Source organism: Galeopterus variegatus, unplaced genomic scaffold, assembly GCF_000696425.1.
Source record: "Galeopterus variegatus unplaced genomic scaffold, G_variegatus-3.0.2 Scaffold3654, whole genome shotgun sequence".
NCBI lineage: Eukaryota > Metazoa > Chordata > Mammalia > Dermoptera > Cynocephalidae > Galeopterus > Galeopterus variegatus.
The window spans coordinates 152,420-172,628 of record NW_007729765.1 but is presented as its reverse complement, the minus strand read 5'-3'; the positions used below and the strand labels follow the sequence as shown (position 1 = coordinate 172,628).

The window sequence follows — 20,209 nt, the reverse complement described above, 5'->3', positions numbered from 1 at the left end:
ATTCATCTAATCCTCTCAACTCTAAGGAAGGTCTGGTATCACCTCCATTTCACTGCTGAGGAGACTAAGGCACAGAGGGAAGGTAACTCCACAGGGCCACAGAGCTGGCAAAGCTGGGATATGGCAACCACATATTGGCAATGTTGTGGCTCAGAGCCCAAGTTCTGTCCAAATCTTTCATCACAATAGTTTGGACTGCATCACTCATTCCAATATTCTCCAATATCCTTATCTACTTTTTCAGCTGAATCCATCAATTGTTCTTCATAACACATAAACAAGCCCTCATGAGTGGCTTTAATTACAACTGCAGCCAACTGTGGGGAAACACCTCCAAGAATGAGTCAGACTAAGGCAATTTTTATGAAAAAGAAGTTAGACTTAGAATGAGCACGTCCCAATCACATGAACTAAAACTTAACAGAGCCAACAAAGGCTCTCTCTAGACCAAAGTAAAAGAAAAAAAAAAAAAAAAAGGAGGTGGGAGGGAGGGATTACCTTTATATCTCTTTTTTTCCTCCTCGGTCAGATGTTCTGTACGTATTTTCGTTATCACATTCACATTGTTTACTGTGTACACCTTGAGAGATGTGTGCAAAAGAGAACAATGACACAAAAAAAAAAAAAAAAAAAAAAAAAAAAGGAGGTGGGAGGGAGGGATTACCTTTATATCTCTTTTTTTCCTCCTCGGTCAGATGTTCTGTACGTATTTTCGTTATCACATTCACATTGTTTACTGTGTACACCTTGAGAGATGTGTGCAAAAGAGAACAATGACACGGGGAATCAAAACTCAAAAAATAGCATAGCAAGAGCAAGAATGCTGAAGCCAAAAAAAAAAAAATCCAGCAAAATAAAAATGAAAAATGGTTAACAATCATTAGGATCCTTTAGGGAAATTATGCAAACTATCAACTTAGGAATGCATCAGCAGTTATTTTCCGTATTTGACAGTTTTAATACCGAGGAGTTAACAGTGACAGGCTGCATCTTCCTACTTGCCCTTCTTGTTGCTAAACAATCTCAAAAAATGCCCTGCAATTTCAGTTTCCCACCTGGATTTCTATTGTACTAGAGTACCCAAGCCTGTATCACCTACAGCTACTCATTTGCGGTCATCATAAGGTATTCCATACATTGCCAAAAAATTATAACTGCAAGAATAAATGGTCTGTTATCAAGGTTGGCTAAGGAATACGGTGGTGTGGAAAATCAAATGCAATAGTTAACAGAGAATTAACTGTATATGCCATATGTGGATTCCCAATGTTCAAAGCTGCAGAGAACACACTCAGCACTAGAATGACTGTTTCTAAATGTATCTTGCTGAGCACGATGTAAGCTTTCTTTGCTCACTCAGAGGCCACCAGAGGACCCTGCAGCACCTGGCTCAATCACCGCGAGCCGTCAATCCCTGCTATACTGCAGGACAAGGAAAAGGCCAGGAAACAGAGCTTTCCAGTTGATGAAATGCCAGATAGTTTGATTAACAGTCAGTCATCTCCACTATTATAATTATGTTTTAAATTCATGTATATTATGAAAATAGGCTGCAATCCTATTGATTACAATTAAGCTGATTTAAAAAACAGAGAGTCATAAGAGCTACTAACTACACAATATTTTTTTTAACCACTCAGGTTATAAAAAAAGATAAACAAGCACGTTAAATTCAATTCTTTCTGTTTTTTCTTTTTTTAAAGAAGTGACTAGCTTGTCATTCCCACTGGGACAACAGGTACAACATTGTTTCTCTACAGCATAGCTAGAGACCCCCTTAGGACATGCTACCCCATTTTCTGAAAGTCAAATAAGATAAAATTAAAAATCCAAGTGAAAGATATATTAGATAGTATACTTATTCCCCAGAGCATCTTCATGGCACAGATGCATGAGAAAATGTGAACAGACTCCTCATTTGCATAGAAGCTAAATAGCTATATTAAATCTTATTTTAAGAATTTCCTTTTACCTTTGCTTCGTAACCATTAACAACTTCTGCTTTATCTGTCCTCCAGCCCCAGAATCCGGATTTAGTTCTGATAAAAAGTGAACACCACAAATTTCTACATGTACAACATGCCATTCAGATTTATCCCTGCAGCCTTTACAGTTTTTTCCCCCCAGCTTAAGTTAGTGAAGGACACTTGGAAGTCTTGGTCCTATTGTCCACAAAAGGATGCTATCAATGACAGATGGCTTAAGCGTTCCCCACCCCCCTCCCACAGTAATTAATCAATTTGCCTCATCCAGGGCATAGAAAGCCTCCAGTCTTGGCTTCTTTACAAAAACTGCCAGCATGGGGGACAAAGGTGGGGACATTTATTGGACAGCTGTCCTAAAGAAGTGAGTGAAGATGACCAGCATCCAAGGGCTTGCTGCAAGGTGGTATCTGGGTCAGAGCATTTATCTGGGTCATCTTAATTGTGGGCACGGATGTCACAGCTCTATCTCCATAAGCAGCCACATCTCAATCAAGGAATTCTTAGAACAATGAGGCACAGACCATCCTGCACCTGGAAGAGAGCACTGGGGCAGGAGCTCATCACTGTGGTGAGCTGCTTGGAGAGGCTGCTAATGCCTGCAGAATGGCTTATGAGTCACATGTTTTATCAGGTCTGGTGCACCAGGGGAAAGGACATGAAAAGTGGTTTTCCAGCCCAGCTGTTGATTCCAGCTCTGTGGAACTACTTTTAAAGTAGCCCAGCATTCCAGCAGCAGCTGCAGAGTTGGTAATGTGCCCCAAATCCCAGTTCTTCAACTCAACATACTCCTGAGAAAAATGTCATATTTAAGAACCAAGAGCAGCCAAAAGGCTCTGATTCTTTTCAAAGCAGCTCACCCTGGGAAATGGTACCACTCACAGGGGAGCCCTGACCAGCCCTGCCATTTGTCTAGGACATCACATCCTAGCTCCAAGTGGCCCTGTGGAGGGCAACAGCCTGCCTTTTGCTCTGACCCCCAAGTGAAGTGGGATGTCAAGCAGGAAGCTCAGGGAATGGCAGCAGGGTAGCCAAGTCACAAAGAACATATGCTGTTATTTGCATTGTGATGTTTCTAAATGGTTTGCTTTTCTTCTAATGGGATTTAGTAAATGAAATCATTCCAGATGGCATGTAATGAGGTTATGTGTGTATTCTAGCCCATCAGAGAAAGGAGGAACCAGAGTTCTCATTCTCCTATGAGCTGTCTGCAATTAGCACAACATGGCCCACGGAGGGAAAGAGAAGAATCCTAAAGAGATTACACCAAATGCCATCTCCGACTTATACTTCAGAAACAAAATAATTGTCAGGGGGATTAGGGACCACATCTGACTGATTAATAAGCCACAGTCCCCTTTAGTCATCAATAATTGAAAATTGAGATATTTCCCTTCATTCCATCCTCAGTTCCTCCTCTCTGCTTAAGTCACTTAAGGACTGGCCTGTTAGCCCAGTTGGTTACAGTGCCACCTCGTAATACCAAGGTCAAGGGTTCAGATCCCCATACCAGCCAGCCACACAAAAAAAGTTTCTTGATAATCTTGGCATGGGAAATCATCGTTTCCTAGCACAGAGGCTTCTGAGGGACTGAAGGATGGCTGTCTGCTGCATGTCATCCTTCACATGTGCTGAGAAGTCTGGGCTTTGCTCTTCTCCTGAGAGACCACCAAGATGCTCACTCCCCCATCTGCTCTCTTGGCAGCCCTGGCCTTCTGCTGCCCTTTGCATTTCCACACTCTGACACCAGTTTAGTTATTAAACTCAACATCTACTCCCTGTTTTGAAACCAAGATCCTAATGACTGCTTGGCTCTAGATAAAGTTTGCATGCAGAGGCATCTAAAGATGACAGAACACCCTGCCTTCCTGTGCCTTTTCATTTCTGCCTGTCTCCACTGAGCCCACCATACCAAGGCCACTTAGCAGGCACTGTGTCCAGGCAGCTGCAACACAATTTTGAGAAAGGTTCTGAAGGTGGCAGGGAGTGTTTTGTTTGAGCATAATCTTTCAGAAAGGCAAAAAATCCAAACTACAACCAGAGAACATAAAGACCAAAAATTAATCTGGTGAGAGTATTAATTTACAAGCATCAAGCTCCCAGTACCAGAAGGAAGAAATGGACAAAAGTGATTATCCTAAAATGAGGGAGAGCCACACCTTCCAAATCCAGTCAAATGAACACTCACACATCTGGTTAGAAGATGTGCGCACTTTTTGTACCAGCAATGCTCACACACAAGAGTGACTCAAATCCCTGCCCAATGCATGACAAGCTCGCTGATCACACATTTAATTCTGAGCTCCACAAAAAAAAGCAGCTGTCTTCCACAACTTCTCTCTCAGCAACCCACTGTCAGTTGCAAAAGGAAAGTTAGCTTAAACAACTTGAAAACCCTGTGGCCATACAAATACAAAACATGCCTTAGTCCTCAGTACAAATGGAATGTGCTATCATTCCCATCTATACACAGTGGGTAACAGCCAGTAATCATCACCTTCTCTTCATAAATCACACTTAATAACAAACAATGACGTTAGCAATTCTGCTGATGAACTGCACAGGGAACAATGGCCCTTCTCATGACATCTTAGAGTCTCAGACTTCAGAGACTTCATCTCTAGATTCACCCCCTTATTTTTTCAGCTAAGGAAACAGAACACTGAAGAGATTAGGCCACTCGCCCAAAGCTCTGCTGATGGACTCAGTTTATCCAACTCTCCTTGCTGCTGAAGGGCTGCAGCAGTGGTGGCGGCCTCTTTCATCTTGCAGCATCATGAACAGAGTCCCAAGCTGAAGGTACCCTTCCTGTCTGCAGAGGAGTACGCTGAAGCCTGGACATGTCTTTCTAAGACCCTTCCAGACAAAGCTGTGGTCAGTCCCTAAACCTTGCTGTCCCTGGAAGACAACAGCTGTCAACTGGCTAGGCCAGTGCAAGAAGGCTGGCGAGAGAGAACTGATCCTGTCTTGAGGGATGTTATTACTCCTACCAAAGCAGTAGCAGCAGCACCTGGACACTACACAGGCTAGGCATTCAGTTTTTTTCTTCTGCTACAGATACCCTAAATTCCAGAGCTTCATCTAAATTAGAAGAAAAGGGCATATAACAAGTTCTATGTCTGAATGAACAGAAATCCCTCAGTTTTATTAACTAATTTTACATTGGAAACAAAGAAGAAAAGAAAAATAAAAAGAGAGGGCAGTTAGTATATTCATCAAGAGAAAAAAAGCCTAAATCCAGGATAATAGTGTCCATTTTAGCTCAGGTTATGTTACTTTCATTACAGAGAGCTGGATGTGAAATCCTAGGCAAATTCTAAGGGCTCTGGCTCTTTGGACTCCCCAGGTTCAGTGTGTCCACAGTAGAAATACTGAGGCTAACAGCTATGACAGCCTCTACTTCCCTTACACTCAAAGTCCCTCTATGCCCTCTGTGTGACCCAGAGACAGATGACTAGTGACGGTGTTCTCATCCAGATTAACCAAGACACAGACATCTGCAAAGAATTCTTCTTGAGTCTGGAACAGAACTGAACCCCCTCCAGACTTTTGCTCTAAACTATTAGGCCTCACGGAGAGAAAAAGAACCAAGTTTAACTATATAGCAAGTGTGAATTTGACTGACTAATATCGTACAATCAAATTCAATACTGGGTCAATTTTAGTTTCTGGAAACTCAAAACTCTATGGTTTGGGACTAGGGAGTGTTGTGGATCCACAAATACCAAAAGAAAAATAAGATTCGAATAAAATCCACTAGAAAGGGCTCATAAAAGAATATGAAAACATTTCTCCAAGACTTAACCACTATGCTATAAAAATGACAGACAGTGTAGGGTGTCAGCTATGGTTTCTATTTGGTTAGAGTGGATATCAATCTTAAAACCCCCTAGTATTAGAAAAAATACTATTAAATAAAAATACTATTAAAACCCACCCACATTAGAAAAATCCCAATCCATCCATAATTTCTAATTAATACATACACATCACCAAAGATGGCAGAAGGGGGATTAGACATTAAAATTTGGAGTCTCAATTCATACCTTTCAAAGGCAATATTTTTAGTGTCAAGGCTGGTGTTAATGACTGGGCTTGTGAGCCGCCTCTCAACCTCCCTGCCTTTTGGCTTCATCAGGTCCAGAGTGAGGCGTTCCATTTCCTGGGAAAGGTCAAGATGTTCAGTGGTGACCACTTTGTCATCATGGTTGACTTCCATCAACTCAGCCCAGTTGTCTGTTATTGGAAACAATGGCATAATTAAGCACAATGCAAGAAAGACGCAAAAACAAGGAAGCCTCATATGTTGAAATGCATCATCTTTCAAATTTTTCCTCCCAGGCACTATCTGATAAAACATAAAGAGTACAGATTATCAATTACCTACCTGCACAGGGATTATCTGGCCGGCTTTCCACAACTCATAGGAGGCTCTGGGCCATCTTCCCCAAAGACGCAGAATTTTAAAATATTTCATACTCTTTACTAGCAACACATTTCATATATTTCCTTTATAAAATATATTATTACAGAATTAATATAAATTATTTATGCACAACATTGGGTGAGCAAGGCCATTTCTTACCCTCCATTCAGGAAGATCATATCATGCCTGACTATGGAGAGAATATACAGATACACAATAGAAGGCTTGTACTCAAGGGCTCAGGAGAGTGAGACAGACACGTGTCACAGGGTAACAGTTTTGGGTGGTAAATGACATGTGCAAGGGAACTACCCAGACAAGAATTAAGATAGAGATGGAGAGCTGAATAATTAATAAAAATAACAACAACAACAAAATGCCCTAGGTAGGATCAGACAGATAAGGCACAAGAATGTGAACATGCTTTGACGGTTAAAATTCATTCTGTAATTTACGTTGAGCAGTGATTACTAAAACAGAATCACTCACCTTCTCCCTTAAAAATAAAACTACGCCTTCCTCTTATCCAGCTCATGTTTTCAAATCCCAGCAATGTGATATCGACACGTAATTTGGCACCACTCTTCCAGATGCGACAGACATCGTTTGGGCATATTCTGGAAACCAAGGGCACTGGAGGAGAGAAGTGTACTACTGAGAAAAACCCAAGGGTGAAGCAGAACACCCAGGCCAAGAAATCAGGATACGACTTTAATAAAAGGAGAGAAGTAGTGAGATGTGACCATCAAAGAGGACTGGACTTCTTGGCTCCCATGCTCACTATAAAGGAAGTTGCTCTTAAAAAATAAAAATGGACCTTCTGTTCAGAGAAAACTCTAAACGAATTTCCCAAGAGTATTCTCAATCCCGAAATGAACCCCACTGACTGACCCCCACCAGGGCTCTAGAGTACATCCATCTGGCCTCTGCTATTCACATGTGCTACTCTGGCCATATGGCAGGGGCCTACCATTATTGTCATAGACACCATTCAAAATATCAAATGTCTAAAATATGCCACTTTTTAACAAAACCTAAATCAGAGTGATTATCTGCATTAGAAAAGAATTCCTTTGTTTCTCAGAACAATCTGAAGTTCTCTTCTTTTATATTCTTTTTACTTGTTTACATGTTTCATTACAAATATGACTTCCCACCTGAAAGAGAAGTCTGGAAATGAAAATGGCTGATACCCTGGGAATTAGGAGTTATCATTAACCGGTCTACAAGAAATAAAAGTAGAACTTCTATGAATATACTGTCAGTCAATTGCCTTACATAATACTTCAGAGAAATACATCCATTTTGTAAAAAATAAGCAATTCCAATATTCACCTCATCTTCTTCCTTAGAATAACAGGTTAAAAAGAAGCACGCTGAACCACATAAGGAAATGAGTAAATTATAGTAAGTCTACTTATTAAAATTTTAACAATTTAAAGTGACATTTTAAAGGCAAATAATATGGGGCTGGCCAGTTAGCTCAGTTGGTTAGAGCACAGTGTTGTAACACCAAGGTCAAGGGTTCAGATCCCATACTGGCCAGCCACCCAGCCCCTAAAAAAAGAAAGAAAAAAACTATTAATATGGATAAAGGTCAGCTATAAGCAATGAAAGAAGACAAAACTGTCCATATACTATATTTCTAAATGTTGGAGGGGAAAGATCCTATGCATGGAAGAAAAGACTAGAAGGAAAAGACCCAAAGTGTTAACAGTAGTTGTGTTGAAGTGGGACTAGAGGTGATTATTTTTCCTCATTCTTCTCTATACATTTCCTAGATTTAAAAAAAAAAAAAAAAAAAAAAAAAAAAAAAAAAAAAAAAAAAAAAAAAAAAAAAAAAAAAAAAAAAAAAAAAAAAAAATACGTGTAACTTTTATAAAGAAAAAAAATAAGCCTACATTCAGGCTAAGTAAATTCAGAAACAAAAAAATGGCAAGCCTACAGCCACTCACCCCAGCTGGTGAATTCCCATTTCATCTGCACATAGAAGTCCGGGGCCTGAAGGACAGACAATGGTTTAAAATAGATTACCCTTGGCATTAATAACTAGACACAAACACAGTAAGGATTAAAAAGGTTTTTAAAAAATTAAAGGAGAACAGAGAAAATAAGAAGAAACAAAAGAGTAAACTCACTGAAATAAACACTTATTTCATATTCAGGCTGTTATTTTACCTTGGTATAAACTATGTCCAGACAGTTAAGAAAGTTAACAGAAAGCAACAAGATTGGAAGGGGATAATTATAAGTCAAACCTGACTTGGGGGTTCAATCAGGTTACTAACAGTAACAGAAAGACAAGCCTGGGAAGACAGCCTTAAGTACTGCCACCACTGTGGTTAACAGACTATTCTGAGCAAAGACAAGGAATGCCAATTCCATCTGTTCTATGGGGAACTTGACTGCAAAAGGCTTTGTGCGCTGGGAAGTGCTTTGCCACACTGTGAAACTAAAAGAGGCTGCTAGACATCATTTCCCTGGGAAGTGGATTTTCCCTCTAGTTAACAGAAGATTTTGCCCCACTTTCCTATTAAACTTTTAGAATTTGGCTTCCTGAGGTTTTACACAACCAGAGCAGCCATATTTAGGATTATTTTCTTATCTACCATCAATTCTTCTAGAAAATTCTTGAAGAGCTACTTAAGAAATTCAACAGTTCCATCCCAGAAGAGAAATTCTAGAGATTCCAGGTGTTTTTCTGTTCCTTCAAACTCTCAAGGCTTTGCCATAGTTTTTAACAAAAGAACAAGGCAGGTAGACCAGGAATCTAGCCTGGAGTAAAACCAGCCAGGATTCCAATGATGGGCAAAGATAACCTCCAAGAGGTGGCTGATAAGATAGGCTGGCTCTGTTATAAGAAGCCACTGTCGAAAGACAAAACATCAACAATAGCCTCTGGTGCCACTAAGAACACAGGTCATTTTGGGACTGTCTATAACTTCAAGCAGAGAGTACAATTCAGTGCAGTCCACTGTTATGGATTAATACAGGTAAAAAAAGAAAATCCTTAACACTGAATTTTTAAATTTTGTGACCCCATGTTAAATAAGTCATTTTCTGTTTTGTCAAATGGGCAAATGATGTTTTTATTTCCTCTTATAGTAAGTTAGATAAGAAAACAATAATCCATGTGATCTTTGCACACTCACAAATACACACCTATTTTTAAAACAATGCATGCAACTACTTCATATTTCATGAGAAGTTTCATTTTAGTACATGGGAAATGAATATCTTAGGCATGATTTAGCTTAAGTGTCAGAGAAATTTTTTTTTTAAAAGGAGTGCTCAAATAATGAACAATGATTGCCATAATTATAAAAAAGTTGCTCCTTTTCTCATTAGCTATTAATTTTTCTCACAAATTATGTTTTAACTAAAGTTGTAAAGCTAACCTATCTAGCAAATAACTTTATAGATATTTGGGGGAGCTCGCTTCTGTGCTTAAATTGAAAATAAACAACATGAAAACTGAACCACTGATACTTTCTTGTCACCTGCTGCCCTGGGAATATTGCACATGGTTTACCAATAAGATTGTTCTCTCAAATAACAAAGATTATCTGAGGAATGGCAAACATTATTCAAAACAATCCATGAATGTAGAAGTAAATGTTTTTAAGAAAGGCCTCTGGGGGCCAGCCCGTGGCTCACTCGGGAGAGTGTGGTGCTGATAACACCAAGTCCACGGGTTCGGATCCTATATAGGGATGGCCGGTTTGCTCACTGGCTGAGCGTGGTGCTGACAACACCAAGCCAAGGGTTAAGATCCCCTTAACCCTATTAAAAAAAAAAAAAAAAAAAAAAAAAAAAGAAAGGCCTCTGAATGTCATAGTGCTCATTCACTTTAATTCGTAAGACAAATAAACTGCCCAAAGCCAATAGCTGCATATAAATAAAGGCAATGGATCAGAAACCATAAAATAGTAATGGTTAACAAGGAGAAGTTACATACAGACCTCTGAACCTCAACAGGCCCTCAACATTCCTGCACAGTAATGATGCTCATTACAACTTCCTTGAGATTACCTATGCTCAGAGTGCTACTTTTAAGAAAGCAAGCACTTAGACAAATTAATTGTGATTAATGTCCATTTTCCTTAAGTTTTTTTTTAAATTTTGTTGTGTTTTTTGGTGGCTGGCTAGTACTGGGATCTGAACCCTTGACCTTGGTGTTACAAGGCAGCATTCTACTCAGTTGAACTAACTAGCCGGCCAAGTTATAATTTTTAAATAACACTTAAAAGGGTAGGCCCAGTGATCTGGAAATGTAATTTGTAAAAGACCCCAAAATTCAATAAGTTGGAAAGGCAAGGAATAACACTATTTGGTACTCAATACATCGTCTTCACTATTCATAAACCGCTTTAGGAAGGCACACAAGGATATCAAACTATGTCTCCAGCTATTTTATCAGCATTTAGTTCAAGTTACGGCATGCCACATTTTTATCGATACCTCAAGAATTTTTTGGAGCAGCTCAGGAACTCCCTGTAGAGCCATAGATGTGTTGTGGTAGTCTCGATGCTGAAGAACTGTGTACACCATCTCGGGATCGCCAGTGCTCACAGCCTCGTGTAAAACTGGAAAACAAAAGGGTGAAATTTAATCACCAAGTATTCTCATACTTTCTGACAAATTCCACAGCCAGTCTGAAAACTATCTGTATAGATCAAAAACCAACATTTTCTTCAAAGAGGGAGAGAGTCCAACCTGATCGTTTATTACCATGACTTCTGACTGCTAGCTCTTAACTGAGTAAAAAGAAAATAGAGCACTCTTAGCCTCTTGATCAAACCCTATCCACCGTACCCCTACCCCCCCTCTTACTGCTGGTTCTGATATCCTGCCAACATTTTCAGAGAGCTGGCTTTAACTGTGCAATCACACAACTCTGGTGACATGTAGATCTGGAAGGCAGGGCTCATGCTTATGAGTATCCTCGCTCAGTCAACACAAAATTCCTCTGACCAACAGTAACAAAGTTTACATAAAAGTGAAATGCCAGGATTTACTGGAAGAAGCTATTTCTAGCCATAATTTCTTTTTGATTTTTGCCTATCGTGATGGATTCAGTGGAGTTACCACCATATTCCCGGAGTAGAACTTGTCTTCACACTCATGTAGAGTGGGAAGAGTTTGCACCGAGAGCTGTTTCAGGATGAGTACAATTCAGGCCATTGTACTGCACATGGGGAGCCTGCATCCCAGCTCCAGCTCCTTGCACCCACCCCAGTCCCAAGAGAGGAACAGTCTTAAAATAAAGATGACTCTGAGAACTATGATTGAGACTGGCCTTTACTCAGAAAGAAAAAACAAAATTAATGACTTTAAATTATTTTAAAAGTATACATGCCTGTCCATCCCTGACCATTTTCTTTTGTCACATCTGCTTTATGTCGAAGCAAGACTCGAGCCGATTCCAAATGTCCCAAAGAAACAGCAAGATGCAATAATGTTCGACCTCGTGGATCCAGAGCCTCCACATTCTGTGAAATAAACACAGGCATCTATATCATTGGATATATTTCATGAAAACATGGAAATATGCTTGAGAAATAGATTAAATACAAAAAATAGAATACAATATTTATACATTCATTACAGGAACATATGTAAAAAGGTATGTTTGCATATAGACACAAAGTACAAATTTGGGGACTATAAATAAAGATGATAGTTACTGAGTTCCTTTTCTATAAAGTTAAGTGCCTAATAAATTAACATTCGCAATAGGCCTCAGAATATCCAACACAACTTTAACCTCTCAACAGCACTCAAATTCAGTCTAAATAAGGCTAGGAGCTTTCATGAAATGCAACACAGTATGACATGGAAAGTGGGGGATTTCTGAAGCACATATCGGCATTCAAGTCTAGAACAGGAAGTGCAAGACTTTGATCAAAACTGAAAGTACAAAAGATAATTTGGGTCAAAATAAAATTACATTCTCTAGACGGATTCCCACCGAAACAACACTCTCAATACTGAATATTGAGTTACAAGTGCCCTGAAGTAGCACATAAAATCCAGTAGCACCAGCAGGTCTTACAGATGCCAGGCATATATGTAGATATATTTATACAAAAATGTAAGAACACACACACATCACTTCAGGCCATGCCCTTGAGGGTTTTCTTCTCCATGCTAGACATACATATTTGGCTTTTATCTCTTTATTCCTATTCTGCTGCTCTGGTCTTCCTTTTGGTACCCACACTGGGTCTCCAGAACCGAGCAGCAGTTTCTCTGGTGTAAGCTAAGTCTGAATAACTGGGCACTGCTGCAAAACACAGCTCTGAAAGTTCTTCCAAGGACACAATAAACTGCCATGGGACTTCTGGAATGTAAAAGCATTTTAAACGCTATAATACTTCTTAGAAAATATGCTTTATCTTCATTTGAGATGCAAGTTGCCCAGGCACTAACTGCAGTCTCCGCAGATATACAGAATGTGCCACGGGAAAGTGAAGCAGGACTGTGAATGAACAAACACAATCCAATAGCTATTGAATGGATCTCTTTGTTTTGCTAAAATTATGTCATAGCTATCATACAGCGAAGATAAGAACCGTTATCAAGGAATAATAAAAGTGGCTGAAGACATTCTGCTAGCTGAACACAAGTCCTCCTGGACCTCCCAGGAGCTGAAATACCATTGTATCCCCTGGAACATGGTCCACACCACCTCCCAGATGCCCTGACTTTTCCCAAGGGTATGGCTTGCTCATTGCACCAAAGACACTGAAAATTCCAAAGGGATCCAAATCTTATATTTCCCAGCTTCCACCACCGTAGTCTCTAACTTGCATTAAATAATTGTCTTCTTTAAAGTAACAAGGCTATGAATTTATAAGCTATGAACACAGTTGAAGTTTAGCAAGAAAGAAATAATTAGCAAACCCATTATCTTCCTACACATCTATTATATAAACTAAGCATTTTCTTATGCAACAAATTCAATCCCCGTGAAAGGTGCTAGGTTTAGCACACTGCCTGCCATAGAAGAGGTGCTTAACAATATTTATCACCTGAAAGGAGAAACTCTACTTACTGCAACTCACACCCCAGAACAAAACTAACATCTCAGACTTTGAAAGGTGCTAGGTTTAGCACACTGCCTGCCATAGAAGAGGTGCTTAACAATATTTATCACATGAAAGGAGAAACTCTACTTACTGCAACTCACACCCCAGAACAAAACTAACATCTCAGACTTAGGATTAACACTCAAGCTCCTAGGCAATGGTCAGATATGATGTACAATATAAAAACCAAATACATTAAGTTGTTAACTTTTTTCTATTTTGGACCATAGAAAAAACATGTGTATAAGCCATAGAGCAGCACATTTTGCTTAACTAATTATAACTCTTCATAGCCTCCTGTCCCTTTCTCACTTGAAATGAGGGGAGAGAAAATATAATATATTATAGTGAGAATATGATTTAAAAACAATGGGTGAATAAAGATTAGAGGGGAAATGAGTAAAACAGAAAATAGACAAACAACACAGAGGCTGGCTGGTTAGCTGGGTTAGAATGTGGTGTTTCAACACCAAGATCAAGGGTTTGGGTCCCCATACCAGCCAGCTGCCAAAAGAAAAAGAAAAACAATAAAGAAAATCAACAAAACCAAAAGCTGGTTCTTTGAAAATGTCAACAAAATTGACACACTTTTAGTTAGATTGACCAAGAAAAAAAGAGAGAAGACTGAAATTACTAAAATCAGGAATGAAAGAGAAAATGTTATTACCAACTCTACAGAAATAAAAAGGATTATACAGTAATACTGTGAACAACTGTACGTCAACAAGTTAGATAACAGATAAAAAAGACAAATTCCTAGAAGGACACAAACTAGCAAAAGTGACTCAAGAAGAAATAGAAAATATTAATAAATCTATAGCAAGCAAAAAGATTGAATCAGTAATTTAAAAACTCTCCACCATGAAAAGCAGCCCCAGATGGCTTCACTAGTAAATTCCATGCAACATTTAAAGAAGAATTAATACCAATTCTTTACAAACTCTTCCAAGAAATAGAAGAAGAAGGAAAATTCTCAACTCACAGTATGAGCCCAGTATTATCCAGATGACAGATGCATCATAAGAAAAACACAAGACTAATATCTCTTGTGAATATACAGGCAAAAATCCTCAACAATATATGAACAAACCAAATTCCCCAACATATAAAAAGGGTTATTATATACTATGACCAAGTAAGGTCTATCCTACAAATGCAAGAGTAGTTTAACATCTGATCATCAATTAATGTAACACACCACATGAACAGAATGAAACAAAGACACACGATCATCTCAACAGACCCAGAAAAAGCATTTGAGAAAATCCAACACCCTTTCATGATACAAAACAAAAACAAAAACAAACTTTCAACCAACTAGGAATAGAAGGGAACTTCCTCAAAGAGTATCTATGAAGAACCCATAGCTAACATTTTACTTAATGGTGAAAGACTCGATGCTTTCCCCCTAAAATAAGGAACAAGACAAAGATATCCTCTTTCACTACTCTATTCAACATTGTATGAGGGCACTTCAAAAAGTATGTGGAAAAACAGAACCAAAAGATAACATGAATCTTTCTGTGAACCTTTTTGAATTACCCTCCCACTAGAGGTTCTAACCAGGGCAATTGGGCAGGAAAAAGAACTAAAAAGTATCCATATTGGAAAGGAAGAAGTAAAAGACAACCCACAAGATGGGAGAAAATATTTGCAAATCATATATTGATAAGGGCCTAGTATACAGAATACATGAAAAGCTCTTATAACTCGACAATAAAAAGTCAAATAACTCAATTTTAAAATGGGCAAAGGATTTAAACTGACATTTCTCAAAGAAGATGTACAACTCGTCAATAAGCACATGAAAAGATGCTCAACATCACTAACTGTTAGAGAAATGCAAATCAAAACCACAGTGAGATACCATTTCACACCCACTAGGATAGCTACAATCTAAAAGACAGACAATAAGTGTTGCAAGAATGTGGAGAAACTGGAATGTAAAGTAGTGCAGCCACTTTGAAAAAGAGTTGGCAGCGGGCCAGCCCGGTGGCGCACTGCTACAGTGCGCCTCTTGGGAGAACGGCGGAGCTCCCGCCGAGGGTTCGGATCCCACATACAGACCGGTTCCCGCTCACTGGCTGAGCGAGGGGCGGGCGCAACACCGAGGGTTGCGATCCTGTTGCCGTCCCGGTCCAGTGCGACACTGAGGGTTGCGATCCGTTGCCGGACACGAAAAAAAAGACAAAAAGGAAAAAGAGTTGGCAGCGGGCCAGCCCGGTGGCGCACTGCTACAGTGCGCCGCTTGGGAGAACGGCGGAGCTCCCGCCGAGGGTTCGGATCCCACATACAGACCGGTTCCCGCTCACTGGCTGAGCGAGGTGCGGGCGCAACACCGAGGGTTGCGATCCTGTTGCCGTCCCGGTCCGGTGCGACACTGAGGGTTGCGATCCGTTGCCGGACACGAAAAAAAAGACAAAAAGGAAAAAGAGTTGGCAGTTCCTCAAAAAGTAAAACACAGAGAGACCATATGTATGACCCAGCTATTCCTCTCCAAGAGAAATGAAATATACATACCCAGTCAAAAACTTACAAGCAAATGTGCACAGCAGCATTATTCATAATAGCCGAAAAGTAGGAACAACCCAAAAGTCCATCAACTGACAAATGGATAAACAAAATATAATGTATCTATAAAAATGGAATATTATTAAGTCATAAAAAGGAATGAAGAACCACAACATTATGCTAAGTCAAAGAAGCCAGACATAAAAGGCCATATTGTATGATTCTAATTATATGAAATGTCCAGAATAGGCAAATCTATTACAACAGAAGGTAGGTTAGTGGTTAGCTGGGGCTGAAAGGGTTGGAGAGAAATGCAGAATGACTGCTAGGGGTATGGGGTTTCTTTCTGGGGTGATGAAAAAGTTCTGGAACTTGACAGTGGCAGTGGTTGCATAACTCAGTGAATATACTAAAAACCATTGAATAGTACACTTTAAATGGATAGACTAAGGGATAAGTGAACATTAAACATCAATAAAAATGTTTAACATAAAAAGGTGTTTAAAAAATCAACATGTATGTGTTTATATGTAATACCTGAAACTAATCTATCATCTATATACCATTTGAAAAGTTGCCTAATTTCTCTTGAGCTTCAGTTTGCTCCCTTATAAAATGGGAACAAAAAAAAACACCTACCTTAGAGTTCTTACAGGGTAAAGGCCTTAACTTAGTACAATGCTCAACAGCACGGTAAGCACTAACAAGGTTAGTTCTCATTATCATACACCCACACTATGTAATTTCATATAAGCTGTTACTTTCTTCCCAAAACGGATTTGTTTAAATTGTATTACAGTTAATAGTGGGGCTTAGGATCTTCAACTGATGATAATAGTTCAGAAAGCAAGGGCTTTCAGAATTCAACTGGAATTCACTTTTGATCATTTAGGTCTTCCCTTTAAGTTTCTTCAGCCATGAGCTGTATCAGATTAAAAATAGCTACCCCTTTTAACTATGAATGTCCCAAAAGAACACAAGGAATAAGATTTCTGCACATCTTCCTATTGGCTAATCTAAGCCCATCCACTTTTCTTGCTCAAAAGCCTTCTTTACCATTCTGCCATACTCCTCCAGAGGCAGTAAGCGGCCAAGCTTCGAGGGCAAGCTGCAGAGCCAGACAACCTGCGCCCCATTTCCAGCTTCCTCATAGCCTCGGGTGAATTATTAACCCTTCTGTGCTTCGGTTAGGTACCAAGCACATAATAAGCGCTCCACAAACTATCACTGTTACCTCTGCAGTACAAGGGGAACCCTCCAGCAAGAGGCTAACAACTAGCCCCTCCTTTCTCTCAACAGTCAGCCACTCTCACTGTTTCACACCCTGGTCCTCCTCGGCTGTGGCCCCCACCCCAAGTCAGGTGGTAAGAGATATTGCATAGGCCGGTTTCCTGCGGTTAGCCTGAGTTTTCCTGCGGTTAGCCTGAGTCCTGATGGCCTCAGGGGGCACACTGAGAGTAGGAACTAGGCTCTCTGTCTTGGATGTCCAGCCCCTGGCTCACTGCAGGCCTCCAGCTAACAGGCACAGACTTGAATGTGTGTCCAGGGGCCTCCCCTGGGCTGCACCAGGCTGGCGGAAAAACCCCGGGTGGTTCCCTGGCAGGCTCCAGGTATTGCAGCTGTCTGGAATGTTCTCTTCCTCTTGCCTGGGTGCTGTGCTTTCACCTGCTGGCTTCCTAACAGGATGGTTCTGGAATCAGGCCTCATCTACCACCCTCCACCCCACCCAGTCCCAAGGTTTTCCCTACCCTGCTTAAGGTGCACACACTCACCTTTGCATTTGTCCCCTTAAGCACTCCTTGTTCCCTTCAAGGCGTTCAAGGCCAAAGGAGGTTAACAGACCTCTCTAGTTAAGCAACATAACCAGAGCACAGTTTCAACTTCAACAACCAACATCAAGACCCCACTGAACATTAAAGATGGGTTAAGAGGCACTGCTGAACAAATGCTGAAGGTCAATCTCATAGATGGCAAAGTTACACAAACACCAGCTATTAGCCAGACTGTGGTGCTTGGGCTGGCTCTCACACACACACACACAGGAACATGTGCTTATCCTCTTCATCGGGATAAACTTGATTCTTTTAGTACTGTTGTTCCTGGAACAAAATAAAATTCTTACAACCACCAGTGTGCCTGCCTCGAGACTCACTCGTGTGATGGAAGGAATGAAGGAGTGGATGGCAGAAATTCACTGGCTCACAGCTCGTTTTACTGTTGGGTGATAGAAATTTTTTAATTATGCAACCAATACATGTTTCTCATAGAAAAACTGGATCATACATAAAAGAAGCTAGATTCCCAGGTTTATAAATGATGATTATATTAACAGCAGCTAATTCTCACACCAATCCTCTGTTGTGGGTGCTCCTATAAGTCCCATCTTAGAGATGAGGAAACTGAGGTGAAGAGGCTCAGTTGCATGCTTAGCCAGTGGCTGAGCCAGAATTTGAACCCAGAAAGTTGGACTCTCTCCAAATCCTGTATTCGTGTATTTTTTTTTTTGCAAGAAGCTCAGAAAGAAACTAATATTTAGTTAGCATCAACAATTCATTCATTCATTCTCAATGGTATCACTCCCATTTACTACATGCTTGCACTTTCAGATCCGTTATCTTTCGGATCCTCTACAATCCTGACATGCAGGCTTTGTTACTGAAAGAAGCATAGCAGAGGTGTTAAGAATACAGGATTTGCCTGGAAATTCTCAAGGAAAATTTCAAATCCTCCCCCTATTTTCCAAGTCAGGAACTCCTTCCCCTTTCTGGTTCTGTGATATTTTGCCCCTTTTTGACTTTGTGGTACTTTGCTCCTTTTTGTTAGTCTTTCTGGACCACTCTTATCAATTCTAGGCAATCCCATTCCCTGCTACCTCCCACTTTCCCACCTTACCAGGGAGCTCAGTAGTATAACTTGGTGAACCAGTAGAATACTGCCTGGGTTCAAATCTTGGCTCCGATCTTTACATCTGTCTGACCTTGGGAAAGATCTCTAACCTTTCTGAGCCTCATCTACAAAATGAGAGGGAATAGTGTTCTATGATCTTCTGTGATAATTCAATGTGATTTTATATAGATAAAATATGTTATGGATAAAGACATACATATACTTATATACATCAACATAGACATGTAGGTTTATACATATATATCTATATTTACATATATCAATATCTAGATATATAGTTGATTTCATATAAATCACAATCTGTATTTATGTTAATTACATACTCATTTGCCTATTTACTATTCTGTTTCTTGCCACAAAATTCCAAGCTCCACTAGGACAGAAAATTAGTATGACTTGCTATCATTCCATCCTCAAAGCCTAGAATAGTGTCTGGAATGTAGTAGGTATTCGATGAATATTTCTGGAAGTTCATCCTTTGGGACAGGAAGGGATTTTAAGGAGCCTGAGCACCAGTGATTCTCAAACTTGACTATGTTTCAGTCTCCCTGGGGAACTCCTGAGACTTGCCCAGACCTATCAATCAGTCAAGAACTGGGTTTGTTCACATCAGTACCAACATCCTCATTCTACAAATAAGTTAATGTGACCCAGAGGGGGAAAATACCTAGCCCAAGGTCACAGGGTGAGTTAGAACCTGGACTCCAAAACGAACCAAGCCCTTCCTTACAAGAATGTCTGTTGTTCTTATGTCTTGGAGGCAGCAGAGCCTAATAGTGGTTAAGACGGTGCCCTCCGGAGTCAGCCGTCCTGATTTAAAATCCCGACTTGGTATGAGCGGCCTTGCACAAGGCAGGTAACCTCTGAGAGCCTCAGTTTCCTTCTCTGTCAAATAGAATAATAATAGTACCTACCTCCCAGCGTTATTGGAAAGGTTAAGAAATAATGTACAAAAAGCCCTTGGCACAGGGTCTGGCACAGTAAGCACTCAATAAACGTCCTATTAGCATTATTGTCCAACGACCGCAAAGTTGAAGGGGTCTGCGGGGCACCGGGGCAGAGGACTGGAAATGAGCTCAGGGAAGAGAAACGACCCCCTACCCGTCCCCTCCAGCCCCCACCGGAGAGAGCCCCGCCCCGCCCTCACCTGGCCCCGCAGCTCCTTCTCCAGCTGCCGGTAGTCGTTGTTCCAGACCAGGAGGTGCAGGGGGAAGTGGACGCTGGCATCGGAGGCCGAGGACATGGCGAGGAGGCCGCAGCCGGGGTCTCGCTGCCCGCCTGCCAGAAGCCGC

General features: G+C 40.5%; 1 protein-coding gene across 1 annotated transcript in view; it reads right to left on the bottom strand.

The window, feature by feature from the left end:
* Window positions 1–20,160, bottom strand: part of ANKRD13A (ankyrin repeat domain 13A) — a 31,622-nt gene extending 11,462 nt beyond the window's left edge. The window contains exons 1-8 of the mRNA XM_008585648.1: window positions 20,065–20,160; window positions 11,768–11,900; window positions 10,870–10,994; window positions 8,364–8,409; window positions 6,898–7,041; window positions 6,029–6,218; window positions 1,973–2,039; window positions 665–746 (exon numbers count right to left, since the gene is read on the bottom strand). Coding sequence (XP_008583870.1) covers window positions 665–746; window positions 1,973–2,039; window positions 6,029–6,218; window positions 6,898–7,041; window positions 8,364–8,409; window positions 10,870–10,994; window positions 11,768–11,900; window positions 20,065–20,160 — 883 coding nt within the window. The remainder of the gene's footprint in view (window positions 1–664; window positions 747–1,972; window positions 2,040–6,028; window positions 6,219–6,897; window positions 7,042–8,363; window positions 8,410–10,869; window positions 10,995–11,767; window positions 11,901–20,064) is intronic.
* Between the last annotated feature and the right edge of the window lie 49 nt (window positions 20,161–20,209).